A 21407-nucleotide genomic window follows, 5' to 3' on the forward strand; every position below is an offset into this window, starting at 1 on the left:
ACAACGTGAATCACACGCCTTACTAACACAGGATACACTCACACACAACGTGAACCACACACCATACTAACACAGGATACACTCAAACACAACGTGAATCACACGCTTTACTAACACAGGATACACTCAAACACAACGTGAATCACACGCCTTACTAACACAGGATACACTCACACATCGTGAACCACACGCCTTACTAACACAGGATGCACTCACACACAATGTGAACCACACGCCTTACTAACACAGGATACACTCACACACAACGTGAACCACACGCCTTACTAACACAGGATACACTCAAACACAACGTGAATCACACGCCTTACTAACACAGGATACACTCACACACAACGTGAACCACACACCATACTAACACAGGATACACTCAAACACAACGTGAATCACACGCTTTACTAACACAGGATACACTCACACACAACGTGAACCACACGCCTTACTAGCACAGGATACACTCACACACAACGTGAACCACACGCCTTACTAACACAGGATACACTCACACATAACGTGAACCACACACCTTACTAACACAGGATACACTCACACATAACGTGAACCACACACCTTACTAACACAGGATACACTCACACATAACGTGAACCACACACCTTACTAACACAGGATACACTCACACACAACGTGAACCACACGCCTTACTAACACAGGATACACTCACACACAACGTGAACCACACACCTTACTAACACAGGATACACTCACACACAATGTGAACCACACACCATACTAACACAGGATACACGCACACACAACGTGAACCACACACCATACTAACACAGGATACACTCACACACAACGTGAACCACACGTCTTACTAACACAGGATACACTCACACACGTGAACCACACACCATACTAACACAGGATACACTCACACACAACGTGAACCACACACCATACTAACACAGGATACACTCACACATCGTGAACCACACGCCTTACTAACACAGGATACACTCAAACACAACGTGAATCACACGCCTTACTAACACAGGATACACTCAAACACAACGTGAACCACACGCCTTACTAACACAGGATACACTCAAACATAACGTGAATCACACACCATACTAACACAGGACACACTCACACACAACGTGAACCACACACCATACTAACACAGGATACACTCACACACAACGTGAACCACACACCATACTAACACAGGATACACTCACACACAACGTGAACCACACACCATACTAACACAGGATACACTCACACACAACGTGAATCACACGCCTTCCTAACACAGGATACACTCACACACAACGTGAACCACACGCCATACTAACACAGGATACACTCACACACAACGTGAACCACACACCATACTAACACAGAATACACTCACACACAACGTGAACCACACGCCTTCCTAACACAGGATACACTCACACACAACGTGAACCACACGCCATACTAACACAGGATACACTCACACACAACGTGAACCACACACCATACTAACACAGGACACACTCACACACAACATGAACCACACGCCTTACTAACACAGGATACACTCAAACACAACGTGAACCACACACCTTACTAACACAGGATACACTCACACACAACGTGAACCACACGCCTTACTAACACAGGATACACTCAAACACAACGTGAACCACACGCCTTAAAAACACAGGATACACTCACACACAACATGAACCACACACCTTACTAACACAGGATACACTCACACACAACGTGAACCACACGCCTTACTAACACAGGATACACTCACACACAACGTGAACCACACACCATACTAACACAGGATACACTCACACACAACGGGAACCACACGCTTTACTAACACAGGATACACTCACACACAACGTGAATCACACGCCTTACTAACACAGGATACACTCACAAACAACGTGAACCACACGCCTTACTAACACAGGATACACTCACACACAACGTGAACCACACGCCTTACTAACACAGGATACACTCACACACAACGTGAACCACACACCATACTAACACAGGATACACTCACACACAACGTGAACCACACGCCTTACTAACACAGGATACACTCAAACACAACGTGAATCACACGCCTTACTAACACAGGATACACTCAAACACAACGTGAATCACACACCATACTAACACAGGATACACTCACACACAACGTGAACCACACACCATACTAACACAGGATACACTCACACACAACGTGAACCACACACCATACTAACACAGGATACACTCACACACAACGTGAACCACACACCATACTAACACAGGATACACTCACACACGTGAACCACACGCCTTACTAACACAGGATACACTCACACACAACGTGAACCACACACCATACTAACACAGGATACACTCACACACAACGTGAACCACACACCATACTAACACAGGATACACTCACACACGTGAACCACACGCCTTACTAACACAGGATACACTCACACACAACGTGAACCACACACCATACTAACACAGGATACACTTACACACAACGTGAACCACACGCGTTACTACCACAGGGTACACTCAAACACAACGTGAATCACACACCATACTAACACAGGATACACTCAAACACAACGTGAACCACACACCTTACTAACACAGGATACACTCAAACACAAGGTGAACCACACACCATACTAACACAGGATACACTCACACACGTGAACCACACGCCTTACTAACACAGGATACACTCACACACAACGTGAACCACACACCATACTAACACAGGATACACTCACACACAACGTGAACCACACGCTTTACTAACACAGGATACACTCACACACAACGTGAACCACACGCCTTACTAACACAGGATACACTCAAACACAACGTGAATCACACGCCTTACTAACACAGGATACACTCACACATCGTGAACCACACGCCTTACTAACACAGGATGCACTCACACACAACGTGAACCACACGCCTTACTAACACAGGATACACTCACACACAACGTGAACCACATGCCTTACTAACACAGGATACACTCAAACACAACGTGAATCACACGCCTTACTAACACAGGATACACTCACACACAACGTGAACCACACACCATACTAACACAGGATACACTCAAACACAACGTGAATCACACGCTTTACTAACACAGGATACACTCACACACAACGTGAACCACACACCTTACTAACACAGGATACACTCACACATAACGTGAACCACACACCTTACTAACACAGGATACACTCACACATAACGTGAACCACACACCTTACTAACACAGGATACACTCACACACAACGTGAACCACACGCCTTACTAACACAGGATACACTCACACACAACGTGAACCACACACCTTACTAACACAGGATACACTAACACACAATGTGAACCACACACCATACTAACACAGGATACACGCACACACAACGTGAACCACACACCATACTAACACAGGATACACTCACACACAACGTGAACCACATGCCTTACTAACACAGGATACACTCACACACGTGAACCACACACCATACTAACACAGGATACACTCACACACAACGTGAACCACACACCATACTAACACAGGATACACTCACACATCGTGAACCACACGCCTTACTAACACAGGATACACTCACACAAAACGTGAACCACACACCTTACTAACACAGGATACACTCACACACAACGTGAACCACACGCCATACTAACACAGGATACACTCACACACAACGTGAACCACACACCATACTAACACAGAATACACTCACACACAACGTGAACCACACGCCTTCCTAACACAGGATACACTCACACACAACGTGAACCACACGCCATACTAACACAGGATACACTCACACACAACGTGAACCACACACCATACTAACACAGGACACACTCACACACAACATGAACCACACACCATACTAACACAGGATACACTCACACACAACGTGAACCACACGCCTTACTAACACAGGATACACTCACACACAACGTGATCCACACGCCTTACTACCACAGGATACACTCAAACACAACGTGAATCACACACCATACTAACACAGGATACACTCAAACACAACGTGAACCACACGCCTTACTAACACAGGATACACTCAAACACAAGGTGAACCACACACCATACTAACACAGGATACACTCACACACAACGTGAACCACACACCTTACTAACACAGGATACACTCACACACAACGTGAACCACACGCATTACTAACACAGGATACACTCAAACACAACGTGAACCACACGCCTTAAAAACACAGGATACACTCACACACAACATGAACCACACACCTTACTAACACAGGATACACTCACACACAACGTGAACCACACGCCTTACTAACACAGGATACACTCACACACAACGTGAACCACACACCTTACTAACACAGGATACACTCACACACAACGTGAACCACACGCCTTACTAACACAGGATACACTCACACACAACGTGAACCACACACCATACTAACACAGGATACACTCACACACAACGGGAACCACACGCTTTACTAACACAGGATACACTCACACACAACGTGAATCACACGCCTTACTAAAACAGGATACACTCACAAACAACGTGAACCACACGCCTTACTAACACAGGATACACTCACACACAACGTGAACCACACGCCTTACTAACACAGGATACACTCACACACAACGTGAACCACACACCATACTAACACAGGATACACTCACACACAACGTGAACCACACGCCTTACTAACACAGGATACACTCAAACACAACGTGAATCACACGCCTTACTAACACAGGATACACTCAAACACAACGTGAATCACACACCATACTAACACAGGATACACTCACACACAACGTGAACCACACACCATACTAACACAGGATACACTCACACACAACGTGAACCACACACCATACTAACACAGGATACACTCACACACAACGTGAACCACACACCATACTAACACAGGATACACTCACACACGTGAACCACACGCCTTACTAACACAGGATACACTCACACACAACGTGAACCACACACCATACTAACACAGGATACACTCACACACAACGTGAACCACACACCATACTAACACAGGATACACTCACACACGTGAACCACACGCCTTACTAACACAGGATACACTCACACACAACGTGAACCACACGCCTTACTAACACAGGATACACTCACACACAACGTGAACCACACACCATACTAACACAGGATACACTTACACACAACGTGAACCACACGCCTTACTACCACAGGATACACTCAAACACAACGTGAATCACACACCATACTAACACAGGATACACTCAAACACAACGTGAACCACACACCTTACTAACACAGGATACACTCAAACACAAGGTGAACCACACACCATACTAACACAGGATACACTCACACACGTGAACCACACGCCTTACTAACACAGGATACACTCACACACAACGTGAACCACACACCATACTAACACAGGATACACTCACACACAACGTGAAACACACGCTTTACTAACACAGGATACACTCACACACAACGTGAATCACACGCCTTACTAACACAGGATACACTCAAACACAACGTGAATCACACGCCTTACTAACACAGGATACACTCACACATCGTGAACCACACGCCTTACTAACACAGGATGCACTCACACACAATGTGAACCACACGCCTTACTAACACAGGATACACTCACACACAACGTGAACCACACGCCTTACTAACACAGGATACACTCAAACACAACGTGAATCACACGCCTTACTAACACAGGATACACTCACACACAACGTGAACCACACACCATACTAACACAGGATACACTCAAACACAACGTGAATCACACGCTTTACTAACACAGGATACACTCAAACACAACGTGAATCACACGCCTTACTAACACAGGATACACTCACACATCGTGAACCACACGCCTTACTAACACAGGATGCACTCACACACAATGTGAACCACACGCCTTACTAACACAGGATACACTCACACACAACGTGAACCACACGCCTTACTAACACAGGATACACTCAAACACAACGTGAATCACACGCCTTACTAACACAGGATACACTCACACACAACGTGAACCACACACCACACTAACACAGGATACACTCAAACACAACGTGAATCACACGCTTTACTAACACAGGATACACTCACACACAACGTGAACCACACGCCTTACTAGCACAGGATACACTCACACACAACGTGAACCACACGCCTTACTAACACAGGATACACTCACACATAACGTGAACCACACACCTTACTAACACAGGATACACTCACACATAACGTGAACCACACACCTTACTAACACAGGATACACTCACACATAACGTGAACCACACACCTTACTAACACAGGATACACTCACACACAACGTGAACCACACGCCTTACTAACACAGGATACACTCACACACAACGTGAACCACACACCTTACTAACACAGGATACACTCACACACAATGTGAACCACACACCATACTAACACAGGATACACGCACACACAACGTGAACCACACACCATACTAACACAGGATACACTCACACACAACGTGAACCACACGTCTTACTAACACAGGATACACTCACACACGTGAACCACACACCATACTAACACAGGATACACTCACACACAACGTGAACCACACACCATACTAACACAGGATACACTCACACATCGTGAACCACACGCCTTACTAACACAGGATACACTCACACACAACGTGAACCACACACCTTACTAACACAGGATACACTCACACACAACGTGAACCACACGCCTTACTAACACATGATACACTCACAAACAACGTGAACCACACACCATACTAACACAGGATACACTCACACACAACGTGAACCACACACCATACTAACACAGGATACACTCACAACGTGAACCACACGCCTTACTAACACAGGATACACTCACACACAACGTGAACCACACGCCTTACTACCACAGGATACACTCAAACACAACGTGAATCACACACCATACTAACACAGGATACACTCAAACACAACGTGAACCACACGCCTTACTAACACAGGATACACTCAAACACAACGTGAATCACACGCCTTACTAACACAGGATACACTCACACATCGTGAACCACACGCCTTACTAACACAGGATGCACTCACACACAATGTGAACCACACGCCTTACTAACACAGGATACACTCACACACAACGTGAACCACACGCCTTACTAACACAGGATACACTCAAACACAACGTGAATCACACGCCTTACTAACACAGGATACACTCACACACAACGTGAACCACACACCATACTAACACAGGATACACTCAAACACAACGTGAATCACACGCTTTACTAACACAGGATACACTCACACACAACGTGAACCACACGCCTTACTAGCACAGGATACACTCACACACAACGTGAACCACACGCCTTACTAACACAGGATACACTCACACATAACGTGAACCACACACCTTACTAACACAGGATACACTCACACATAACGTGAACCACACACCTTACTAACACAGGATACACTCACACATAACGTGAACCACACACCTTACTAACACAGGATACACTCACACACAACGTGAACCACACGCCTTACTAACACAGGATACACTCACACACAACGTGAACCACACACCTTACTAACACAGGATACACTCACACACAATGTGAACCACACACCATACTAACACAGGATACACGCACACACAACGTGAACCACACACCATACTAACACAGGATACACTCACACACAACGTGAACCACACGTCTTACTAACACAGGATACACTCACACACGTGAACCACACACCATACTAACACAGGATACACTCACACACAACGTGAACCACACACCATACTAACACAGGATACACTCACACATCGTGAACCACACGCCTTACTAACACAGGATACACTCACACACAACGTGAACCACACACCTTACTAACACAGGATACACTCACACACAACGTGAACCACACGCCTTACTAACACATGATACACTCACAAACAACGTGAACCACACACCATACTAACACAGGATACACTCACACACAACGTGACCCACACACCATACTAACACAGGATACACTCACAACGTGAACCACACGCCTTACTAACACAGGATACACTCACACACAACGTGAACCACACGCCTTACTACCACAGGATACACTCAAACACAACGTGAATCACACACCATACTAACACAGGATACACTCAAACACAACGTGAACCACACGCCTTACTAACACAGGATACACTCAAACACAAGGTGAACCACACACCATACTAACACAGGATACACTCACACACGTGAACCACACGCCTTACTAACACAGGATACACTCACACACAACGTGAACCACACACCATACTAACACAGGATACACTCACACACAACGTGAACCACACACCTTACTAACACAGGATACACTCACACACAACGTGAACCACACGCCTTACTAACACAGGATACACTCAAACACAACGTGAACCACACGCCTTACTAACACAGGATACACTCACACACAACGTGAACCACATGCCTTACTAACACAGGATCACTCACAATCAACGTGAACCACACACCATACTAACACAGGATACACTCACACACAACATGAACCACACACCTTACTAACACAGGATACACTCACACACAACGTGAACCACACGCCTTACTAACACAGGATACACTCACACACAACGTGAACCACACGCCTTACTAACACAGGATCACTCACAATCAACGTGAACCACACACCATACTAACACAGGATACACTCAAACACAACGTGAATCACACGCCTTACTAACACAGGATACACTCACACATCGTGAACCACACGCCTTACTAACACAGGATGCACTCACACACAACGTGAACCACACGCCTTACTAACACAGGATACACTCACACACAACGTGAACCACACGCCTTACTAACACAGGATACACTCAAACACAACGTGAATCACACGCCTTACTAACACAGGATACACTCACACACAACGTGAACCACACACCATACTAACACAGGATACACTCATACACAACGTGAATCACACGCCTTACTAACACAGGATACACTCACACACAACGTGAACCACACGCTTTACTAACACAGGATACACTCACACACAACGTGAACCACACGCCTTACTAACACAGGATACACTCACACACAACGTGAACCACACGCCTTACTAACACAGGAAACACTCAAACACAACGTGAATCACACGCCTTACTAACACAGAATACACTCACACACAACGTGAACCACACACCATACTAACACAGGATACACTCAAACACAACGTGAATCACACGCCTTACTAACACAGGATACACTCACACACAACGTGAACCACACGCTTTACTAACACAGGATACACTCACACACAACGTGAACCACACGCCTTACTAACACAGGATACACTCACAAACAACGTGAACCACACACCATACTAACACAGGATACACTCACACACAACGTGAACCACACACCATACTAACACAGGATACACTCACACACAACGTGAACCACACACCATACTAACACAGGATACACTCACACACAACGTGAACCACACACCATACTAACACAGGATGCACTCACACACAACGTGAACCACACGCCTTACTAACACAGGATACACTCACACACAACGTGAACCACACACCATACTAACACAGGATACACTCACACACAACGTGAACCACACACCATACTAACACAGGATACACTCACACACGTGAACCACACGCCTTACTAACACAGGATACACTCACACACAACGTGAACCACACGCCTTACTAACACAGGATACACTCACACACAACGTGAACCACACACCATACTAACACAGGATACACTTACACACAACGTGAACCACACGCCTTACTACCACAGGATACACTCAAACACAACGTGAATCACACACCATACTAACACAGGATACACTCAAACACAACGTGAACCACACACCTTACTAACACAGGATACACTCAAACACAAGGTGAACCACACACCATACTAACACAGGATACACTCACACACGTGAACCACACGCCTTACTAACACAGGATACACTCACACACAACGTGAACCACACACCATACTAACACAGGATACACTCACACACAACGTGAAACACACGCTTTACTAACACAGGATACACTCACACACAACGTGAACCACACGCCTTACTAACACAGGATACACTCAAACACAACGTGAATCACACGCCTTACTAACACAGGATACACTCACACATCGTGAACCACACGCCTTACTAACACAGGATACACTCACACACAACGTGAACCACACGCCTTACTAACACAGGATACACTCAAACACAACGTGAATCACACGCCTTACTAACACAGGATACACTCACACACAACGTGAACCACACACCATACTAACACAGGATACACTCAAACACAACGTGAATCACACGCTTTACTAACACAGGATACACTCACACACAACGTGAACCACACGCCTTACTAGCACAGGATACACTCACACACAACGTGAACCACACGCCTTACTAACACAGGATACACTCACACATAACGTGAACCACACACCTTACTAACACAGGATACACTCACACATAACGTGAACCACACACCTTACTAACACAGGATACACTCACACATAACGTGAACCACACACCTTACTAACACAGGATACACTCACACCCAACGTGAACCACACGCCTTACTAACACAGGATACACTCACACACAACGTGAACCACACACCTTACTAACACAGGATACACTCACACACAATGTGAACCACACACCATACTAACACAGGATACACGCACACACAACGTGAACCACACACCATACTAACACAGGATACACTCACACACAACGTGAACCACACGCCTTACTAACACAGGATACACTCACACACGTGAACCACACACCATACTAACACAGGATACACTCACACACAACGTGAACCACACACCATACTAACACAGGATACACTCACACATCGTGAACCACACGCCTTACTAACACAGGATACACTCACACACAACGTGAACCACACACCTTACTAACACAGGATACACTCACACACAACGTGAACCACACGCCTTACTAACACATGATACACTCACAAACAACGTGAACCACACACCATACTAACACAGGATACACTCACACACAACGTGAACCACACACCATACTAACACAGGATACACTCACAACGTGAACCACACGCCTTACTAACACAGGATACACTCACACACAACGTGAACCACACGCCTTACTACCACAGGATACACTCAAACACAACGTGAATCACACACCATACTAACACAGGATACACTCAAACACAACGTGAACCACACGCCTTACTAACACAGGATACACTCAAACACAAGGTGAACCACACACCATACTAACACAGGATACACTCACACACGTGAACCACACGCCTTACTAACACAGGATACACTCACACACAACGTGAACCACACACCATACTAACACAGGATACACTCACACACAACGTGAACCACACACCTTACTAACACAGGATACACTCACACACAACGTGAACCACACGCCTTACTAACACAGGATACACTCAAACACAACGTGAACCACACGCCTTACTAACACAGGATACACTCACACACAACGTGAACCACACGCCTTACTAACACAGGATCACTCACAATCAACGTGAACCACACACCATACTAACACAGGATACACTCACACACAACATGAACCACACACCTTACTAACACAGGATACACTCACACACAACGTGAACCACACGCCTTACTAACACAGGATACACTCACACACAACGTGAACCACACGCCTTACTAACACAGGATCACTCACAATCAACGTGAACCACACACCATACTAACACAGGATACACTCAAACACAACGTGAATCACACGCCTTACTAACACAGGATACACTCACACATCGTGAACCACACGCCTTACTAACACAGGATGCACTCACACACAACGTGAACCACACGCCTTACTAACACAGGATACACTCACACACAACGTGAACCACACGCCTTACTAACACAGGATACACTCAAACACAACGTGAATCACACGCCTTACTAACACAGGATACACTCACACACAACGTGAACCACACACCATACTAACACAGGATACACTCACAACGTGAACCACACGCCTTACTAACACAGGATACACTCACACACAACGTGAACCACACGCCTTACTACCACAGGATACACTCAAACACAACGTGAATCACACACCATACTAACACAGGATACACTCACACACAACGTGAACCACACACCATACTAACACAGGATACACTCACAACGTGAACCACACGCCTTACTAACACAGGATACACTCACACACAACGTGAACCACACGCCTTACTACCACAGGATACACTCAAACACAACGTGAATCACACACCATACTAACACAGGATACACTCACACACAACGTGAACCACACGCCTTACTAACACAGGATACACTCACACACAACGTGAACCACACGCCTTACTAACACAGGATCACTCACAATCAACGTGAACCACACACCATACTAACACAGGATACACTCAAACACAACGTGAATCACACGCCTTACTAACACAGGATACACTCACACATCGTGAACCACACGCCTTACTAACACAGGATGCACTCACACACAACGTGAACCACACGCCTTACTAACACAGGATACACTCACACACAACGTGAACCACACGCCTTACTAACACAGGATACACTCAAACACAACGTGAATCACACGCCTTACTAACACAGGATACACTCACACACAACGTGAACCACACACCATACTAACACAGGATACACTCATACACAACGTGAATCACACGCCTTACTAACACAGGATACACTCACACACAACGTGAACCACACGCTTTACTAACACAGGATACACTCACACACAACGTGAACCACACGCCTTACTAACACAGGATACACTCACACACAACGTGAACCACACGCCTTACTAACACAGGAAACACTCAAACACAACGTGAATCACACGCCTTACTAACACAGAATACACTCACACACAACGTGAACCACACACCATACTAACACAGGATACACTCAAACACAACGTGAATCACACGCCTTACTAACACAGGATACACTCACACACAACGTGAACCACACGCTTTACTAACACAGGATACACTCACACACAACGTGAACCACACGCCTTACTAACACAGGATACACTCACAAACAACGTGAACCACACACCATACTAACACAGGATACACTCACACACAACGTGAACCACACACCATACTAACACAGGATACACTCACACACAACGTGAACCACACACCATACTAACACAGGATACACTCACACACAACGTGAACCACACACCATACTAACACAGGATGCACTCACACACAACGTGAACCACACGCCTTACTAACACAGGATACACTCACACACAACGTGAACCACACACCATACTAACACAGGATACACTCACACACAACGTGAACCACACACCATACTAACACAGGATACACTCACACACGTGAACCACACGCCTTACTAACACAGGATACACTCACACACAACGTGAACCACACGCCTTACTAACACAGGATACACTCACACACAACGTGAACCACACACCATACTAACACAGGATACACTTACACACAACGTGAACCACACGCCTTACTACCACAGGATACACTCAAACACAACGTGAATCACACACCATACTAACACAGGATACACTCAAACACAACGTGAACCACACACCTTACTAACACAGGATACACTCAAACACAAGGTGAACCACACACCATACTAACACAGGATACACTCACACACGTGAACCACACGCCTTACTAACACAGGATACACTCACACACAACGTGAACCACACACCATACTAACACAGGATACACTCACACACAACGTGAAACACACGCTTTACTAACACAGGATACACTCACACACAACGTGAACCACACGCCTTACTAACACAGGATACACTCAAACACAACGTGAATCACACGCCTTACTAACACAGGATACACTCACACATCGTGAACCACACGCCTTACTAACACAGGATACACTCACACACAACGTGAACCACACGCCTTACTAACACAGGATACACTCAAACACAACGTGAATCACACGCCTTACTAACACAGGATACACTCACACACAACGTGAACCACACACCATACTAACACAGGATACACTCAAACACAACGTGAATCACACGCTTTACTAACACAGGATACACTCACACACAACGTGAACCACACGCCTTACTAGCACAGGATACACTCACACACAACGTGAACCACACGCCTTACTAACACAGGATACACTCACACATAACGTGAACCACACACCTTACTAACACAGGATACACTCACACATAACGTGAACCACACACCTTACTAACACAGGATACACTCACACATAACGTGAACCACACACCTTACTAACACAGGATACACTCACACCCAACGTGAACCACACGCCTTACTAACACAGGATACACTCACACACAACGTGAACCACACACCTTACTAACACAGGATACACTCACACACAATGTGAACCACACACCATACTAACACAGGATACACGCACACACAACGTGAACCACACACCATACTAACACAGGATACACTCACACACAACGTGAACCACACGCCTTACTAACACAGGATACACTCACACACGTGAACCACACACCATACTAACACAGGATACACTCACACACAACGTGAACCACACACCATACTAACACAGGATACACTCACACATCGTGAACCACACGCCTTACTAACACAGGATACACTCACACACAACGTGAACCACACACCTTACTAACACAGGATACACTCACACACAACGTGAACCACACACCTTACTAACACATGATACACTCACAAACAACGTGAACCACACACCATACTAACACAGGATACACTCACACACAACGTGAACCACACACCATACTAACACAGGATACACTCACAACGTGAACCACACGCCTTACTAACACAGGATACACTCACACACAACGTGAACCACACGCCTTACTACCACAGGATACACTCAAACACAACGTGAATCACACACCATACTAACACAGGATACACTCAAACACAACGTGAACCACACGCCTTACTAACACAGGATACACTCAAACACAAGGTGAACCACACACCATACTAACACAGGATACACTCACACACGTGAACCACACGCCTTACTAACACAGGATACACTCACACACAACGTGAACCACACACCATACTAACACAGGATACACTCACACACAACGTGAACCACACACCTTACTAACACAGGATACACTCACACACAACGTGAACCACACGCCTTACTAACACAGGATACACTCAAACACAACGTGAACCACACGCCTTACTAACACAGGATACACTCACACACAACGTGAACCACACGCCTTACTAACACAGGATCACTCACAATCAACGTGAACCACACACCATACTAACACAGGATACACTCACACACAACATGAACCACACACCTTACTAACACAGGATACACTCACACACAACGTGAACCACACGCCTTACTAACACAGGATACACTCACACACAACGTGAACCACACGCCTTACTAACACAGGATCACTCACAATCAACGTGAACCACACACCATACTAACACAGGATACACTCAAACACAACGTGAATCACACGCCTTACTAACACAGGATACACTCACACATCGTGAACCACACGCCTTACTAACACAGGATGCACTCACACACAACGTGAACCACACGCCTTACTAACACAGGATACACTCACACACAACGTGAACCACACGCCTTACTAACACAGGATACACTCAAACACAACGTGAATCACACGCCTTACTAACACAGGATACACTCACACACAACATGAACCACACACCTTACTAACACAGGATACACTCACACACAACGTGAACCACACGCCTTACTAACACAGGATACACTCACACACAACGTGAACCACACGCCTTACTAACACATGATACACTCACAATCAACGTGAACCACACACCTTACTAACACAGGATACACTCACACCCAACGTGAACCACACGCCTTACTAACACAGGATACACTCACACACAACATGAACCACACACCTTACTAACACAGGATACACTCACACACAACGTGAACCACACGCCTTACTAACACAGGATACACTCACACATAACGTGAACCACACACCTTACTAACACAGGATACACTCACACATAACGTGAACCACACACCTTACTAACACAGGATACACTCACACCCAACGTGAACCACACGCCTTACTAACACAGGATACACTCACACACAACGTGAACCACACACCTTACTAACACAGGATACACTCACACACAATGTGAACCACACACCATACTAACACAGGATACACGCACACACAACGTGAACCACACACCATACTAACACAGGATACACTCACACACAACGTGAACCACACGCCTTACTAACACAGGATACACTCACACACGTGAACCACACACCATACTAACACAGGATACACTCACACACAACGTGAACCACACACCATACTAACACAGGATACACTCACACATCGTGAACCACACGCCTTACTAACACAGGATACACTCACACACAACGTGAACCACACACCTTACTAACACAGGATACACTCACACACAACGTGAACCACACGCCTTACTAACACATGATACACTCACAAACAACGTGAACCACACACCATACTAACACAGGATACACTCACACACAACGTGAACCACACACCATACTAACACAGGATACACTCACAACGTGAACCACACGCCTTACTAACACAGGATACACTCACACACAACGTGAACCACACGCCTTACTACCACAGGATACACTCAAACACAACGTGAATCACACACCATACTAACACAGGATACACTCAAACACAACGTGAACCACACGCCTTACTAACACAGGATACACTCAAACACAAGGTGAACCACACACCATACTAACACAGGATACACTCACACACGTGAACCACACGCCTTACTAACACAGGATACACTCACACACAACGTGAACCACACACCATACTAACACAGGATACACTCACACACAACGTGAACCACACACCTTACTAACACAGGATACACTCACACACAACGTGAACCACACGCCTTACTAACACAGGATACACTCAAACACAACGTGAACCACACGCCTTACTAACACAGGATACACTCACACACAACGTGAACCACACGCCTTACTAACACAGGATCACTCACAATCAACGTGAACCACACACCATACTAACACAGGATACACTCACACACAACATGAACCACACACCTTACTAACACAGGATACACTCACACACAACGTGAACCACACGCCTTACTAACACAGGATACACTCACACACAACGTGAACCACACGCCTTACTAACACAGGATCACTCACAATCAACGTGAACCACACACCATACTAACACAGGATACACTCAAACACAACGTGAATCACACGCCTTACTAACACAGGATACACTCACACATCGTGAACCACACGCCTTACTAACACAGGATGCACTCACACACAACGTGAACCACACGCCTTACTAACACAGGATACACTCACACACAACGTGAACCACACGCCTTACTAACACAGGATACACTCAAACACAACGTGAATCACACGCCTTACTAACACAGGATACACTCACACACAACATGAACCACACACCTTACTAACACAGGATACACTCACACACAACGTGAACCACACGCCTTACTAACACAGGATACACTCACACACAACGTGAACCACACGCCTTACTAACACATGATACACTCACAATCAACGTGAACCACACACCATACTAACACAGGATACACTCAAACACAACGTGAATCACACGCCTTACTAACACAGGATACACTCACAACGTGAACCACACGCCTTACTAACACAGGATACACTCACACACAACGTGAACCACACGCCTTACTAACACAGGATACACTCACACACAACGTGAACCACACGCCTTACTAACACAGGATACACTCAAACACAACGTGAATCACACGCCTTACTAACACAGGATACACTCACACACAACGTGAACCACACACCATACTAACACAGGATACACTCAAACACAACGTGAATCACACGCCTTACTAACACAGGATACACTCACACACAACGTGAACCACACGCCTTACTAACACATGATACACTCACAAACAACGTGAACCACACACCATACTAACACAGGATACACTCACACACAACGTGAACCACACACCATACTAACACAGGATACACTCACAACGTGAACCACACGCCTTACTAACACAGGATACACTCACACACAACGTGAACCACACGCCTTACTACCACAGGATACACTCAAACACAACGTGAATCACACACCATACTAACACAGGATACACTCAAACACAACGTGAACCACACGCCTTACTAACACAGGATACACTCAAACACAAGGTGAACCACACACCATACTAACACAGGATACACTCACACACGTGAACCACACGCCTTACTAACACAGGATACACTCACACACAACGTGAACCACACACCATACTAACACAGGATACACTCACACACAACGTGAACCACACACCTTACTAACACAGGATACACTCACACACAACGTGAACCACACGCCTTACTAACACAGGATACACTCAAACACAACGTGAACCACACGCCTTACTAACACAGGATACACTCACACACAACGTGAACCACACGCCTTACTAACACAGGATCACTCACAATCAACGTGAACCACACACCATACTAACACAGGATACACTCACACACAACATGAACCACACACCTTACTAACACAGGATACACTCACACACAACGTGAACCACACGCCTTACTAACACAGGATACACTCACACACAACGTGAACCACACGCCTTACTAACACAGGATCACTCACAATCAACGTGAACCACACACCATACTAACACAGGATACACTCAAACACAACGTGAATCACACGCCTTACTAACACAGGATACACTCACACATCGTGAACCACACGCCTTACTAACACAGGATGCACTCACACACAACGTGAACCACACGCCTTACTAACACAGGATACACTCACACACAACGTGAACCACACGCCTTACTAACACAGGATACACTCAAACACAACGTGAATCACACGCCTTACTAACACAGGATACACTCACACACAACGTGAACCACACACCATACTAACACAGGATACACTCAAACACAACGTGAATCACACGCCTTACTAACACAGAATACACTCACACACAACGTGAACCACACGCTTTACTAACACAGGATACACTCACACACAACGTGAACCACACGCCTTACTAACACAGGATACACTCACACACAACGTGAACCACACGCCTTACTAACACAGGAAACACTCAAACACAACGTGAATCACACGCCTTACTAACACAGGATACACTCACACACAACGTGAACCACACACCATACTAACACAGGATACACTCACACACAACGTGAACCACACACCATACTAACACAGGATACACTCACACACAACGTGAACCACACACCATACTAACACAGGATGCACTCACACACAACGTGAACCACACGCCTTACTAACACAGGATACACTCACACACAACGTGAACCACACGCCTTACTAACACAGGAAACACTCAAACACAACGTGAATCACACGCCTTACTAACACAGGATACACTCACACACAACGTGAACCACACACCATACTAACACAGGATACACTCACACACAACGTGAACCACACACCATACTAACACAGGATACACTCACACACAACGTGAACCACACACCATACTAACACAGGATACACTCACACACAACGTGAACCACACACCATACTAACACAGGATGCACTCACACACAACGTGAACCACACGCCTTACTAACACAGGATACACAACGACGGTGGTGAGTCGCGCGAGCGAGTAGCGACGGTGGCGAGGTGACGACGAGCGACGAGAGACCTCGGTTACGACGAGCGACGACGCCGGCACCGTCCGGCCGGAGGAGCGAGCGGCGACGGTCGACTCGGATTCACGGAGCGCGTCCAGCTCCATCTCCTCCCCGGCTGTGCACGTTCACCAGAGAGACGCACCCGCGCGCGGCGTCAAACCCCGCCAAGTCCTGCCGGAGCATTCCCTTAAATGGGTACCCGGTATGGAGAGACAAAGGTGGCCTGGGCATAGTGCTCCGTGACACCGCGCGTGTGTCAACATGTCACTGTGTCACTGCGCTTACCACGCAGTGTCAGCGTCTGTCACTTAACCGGTAGTATCGTGGGGGGGGGGGGGGGGCGGTGTAGCGGTTAGCGCGCCGCGCAACGAACCCGCCAACCCAGGTTCGATTCCCGCTCACGGCCAACATCAGTGACGATTATCTTAACCGGCTCTTCGCCTCGAAGGAGTACCTGGTGACGTGTGTAAACGTCGCCAGTGGGGACGTGCTGGCCACCACCCACTCGTGTGCTACAGTGCCAGCCTTCGTAGGTGTTCGCAAGCAGCGCTTGCCCCAACAGTCTGCAAGGCGACACGAGGGGTCTGTGTGTTTGCGTGCACGCGAGCGTGCGTGCTCGTGGTCTTAGCGGACGCACACGGCAGCAGTTGGGAGGATCGACCCGGGGCGACGCCCCTGCAGACCCCTGCGACACTCAGGGCCACCCCTCCTGCTTCAGCGCCGCAGCCACCGCCGCCGCCGCCGCTGCCGCAGCCGCCGCAGCCGCCGCCGCCCGGCTTGAAGCGAGCCACGCACGCGCGGGCGGCGGCGAGGAGGGTCGAGACGACGACGCACGCACACACGCACATCCCAAACACCGCCACGGCGCTCTCCACCACGCCGTGTGGCGTCGACGGCGGTGCCGCTGGCGGTGCCGGCGGCGGTGACGGAGTGTCACGAGACGCTGTGCGGACAGGTGGAACGCACGGGAGCGGAAGAACACAGAGAGGGAAACAAAATCCACGTGATCGCCTCTACAGTACAGTAGTTGCATATATTTACAACAGTTGGCGTTGCTCTGCTATCCCCTTAGTGGGCCGAGTCTTCTTCGTGGGAGCAGTAAAATGTTATCACTGAGCACGCTCATTGATCGGTCGATC

The 21407-nt window shown here is 46.7% G+C and overlaps 1 protein-coding gene across 1 annotated transcript in view; it reads right to left on the reverse strand.

Annotated features, from left to right (window-relative positions):
* LOC116955733 (uncharacterized) overlaps window positions 1-21407 on the reverse strand; it is a 52894-nt gene that overhangs the window by 22976 nt on the left and 8511 nt on the right. Inside the window, exons 6-7 of the mRNA XM_032977002.2 lie at window positions 20906-21211; window positions 20280-20383 (exon numbers count right to left, since the gene is read on the reverse strand). Coding sequence (XP_032832893.1) covers window positions 20280-20383; window positions 20906-21211 — 410 coding nt within the window. The remainder of the gene's footprint in view (window positions 1-20279; window positions 20384-20905; window positions 21212-21407) is intronic.

The sequence above is a fragment of the Petromyzon marinus genome, chromosome 61 (assembly GCF_048934315.1).
Source record: "Petromyzon marinus isolate PM22_M1 ecotype Great Lakes invasive population chromosome 61, UKy_Petmar_22M1.pri1.0, whole genome shotgun sequence".
Taxonomy (NCBI): Eukaryota; Metazoa; Chordata; class Hyperoartia; order Petromyzontiformes; family Petromyzontidae; genus Petromyzon; species Petromyzon marinus.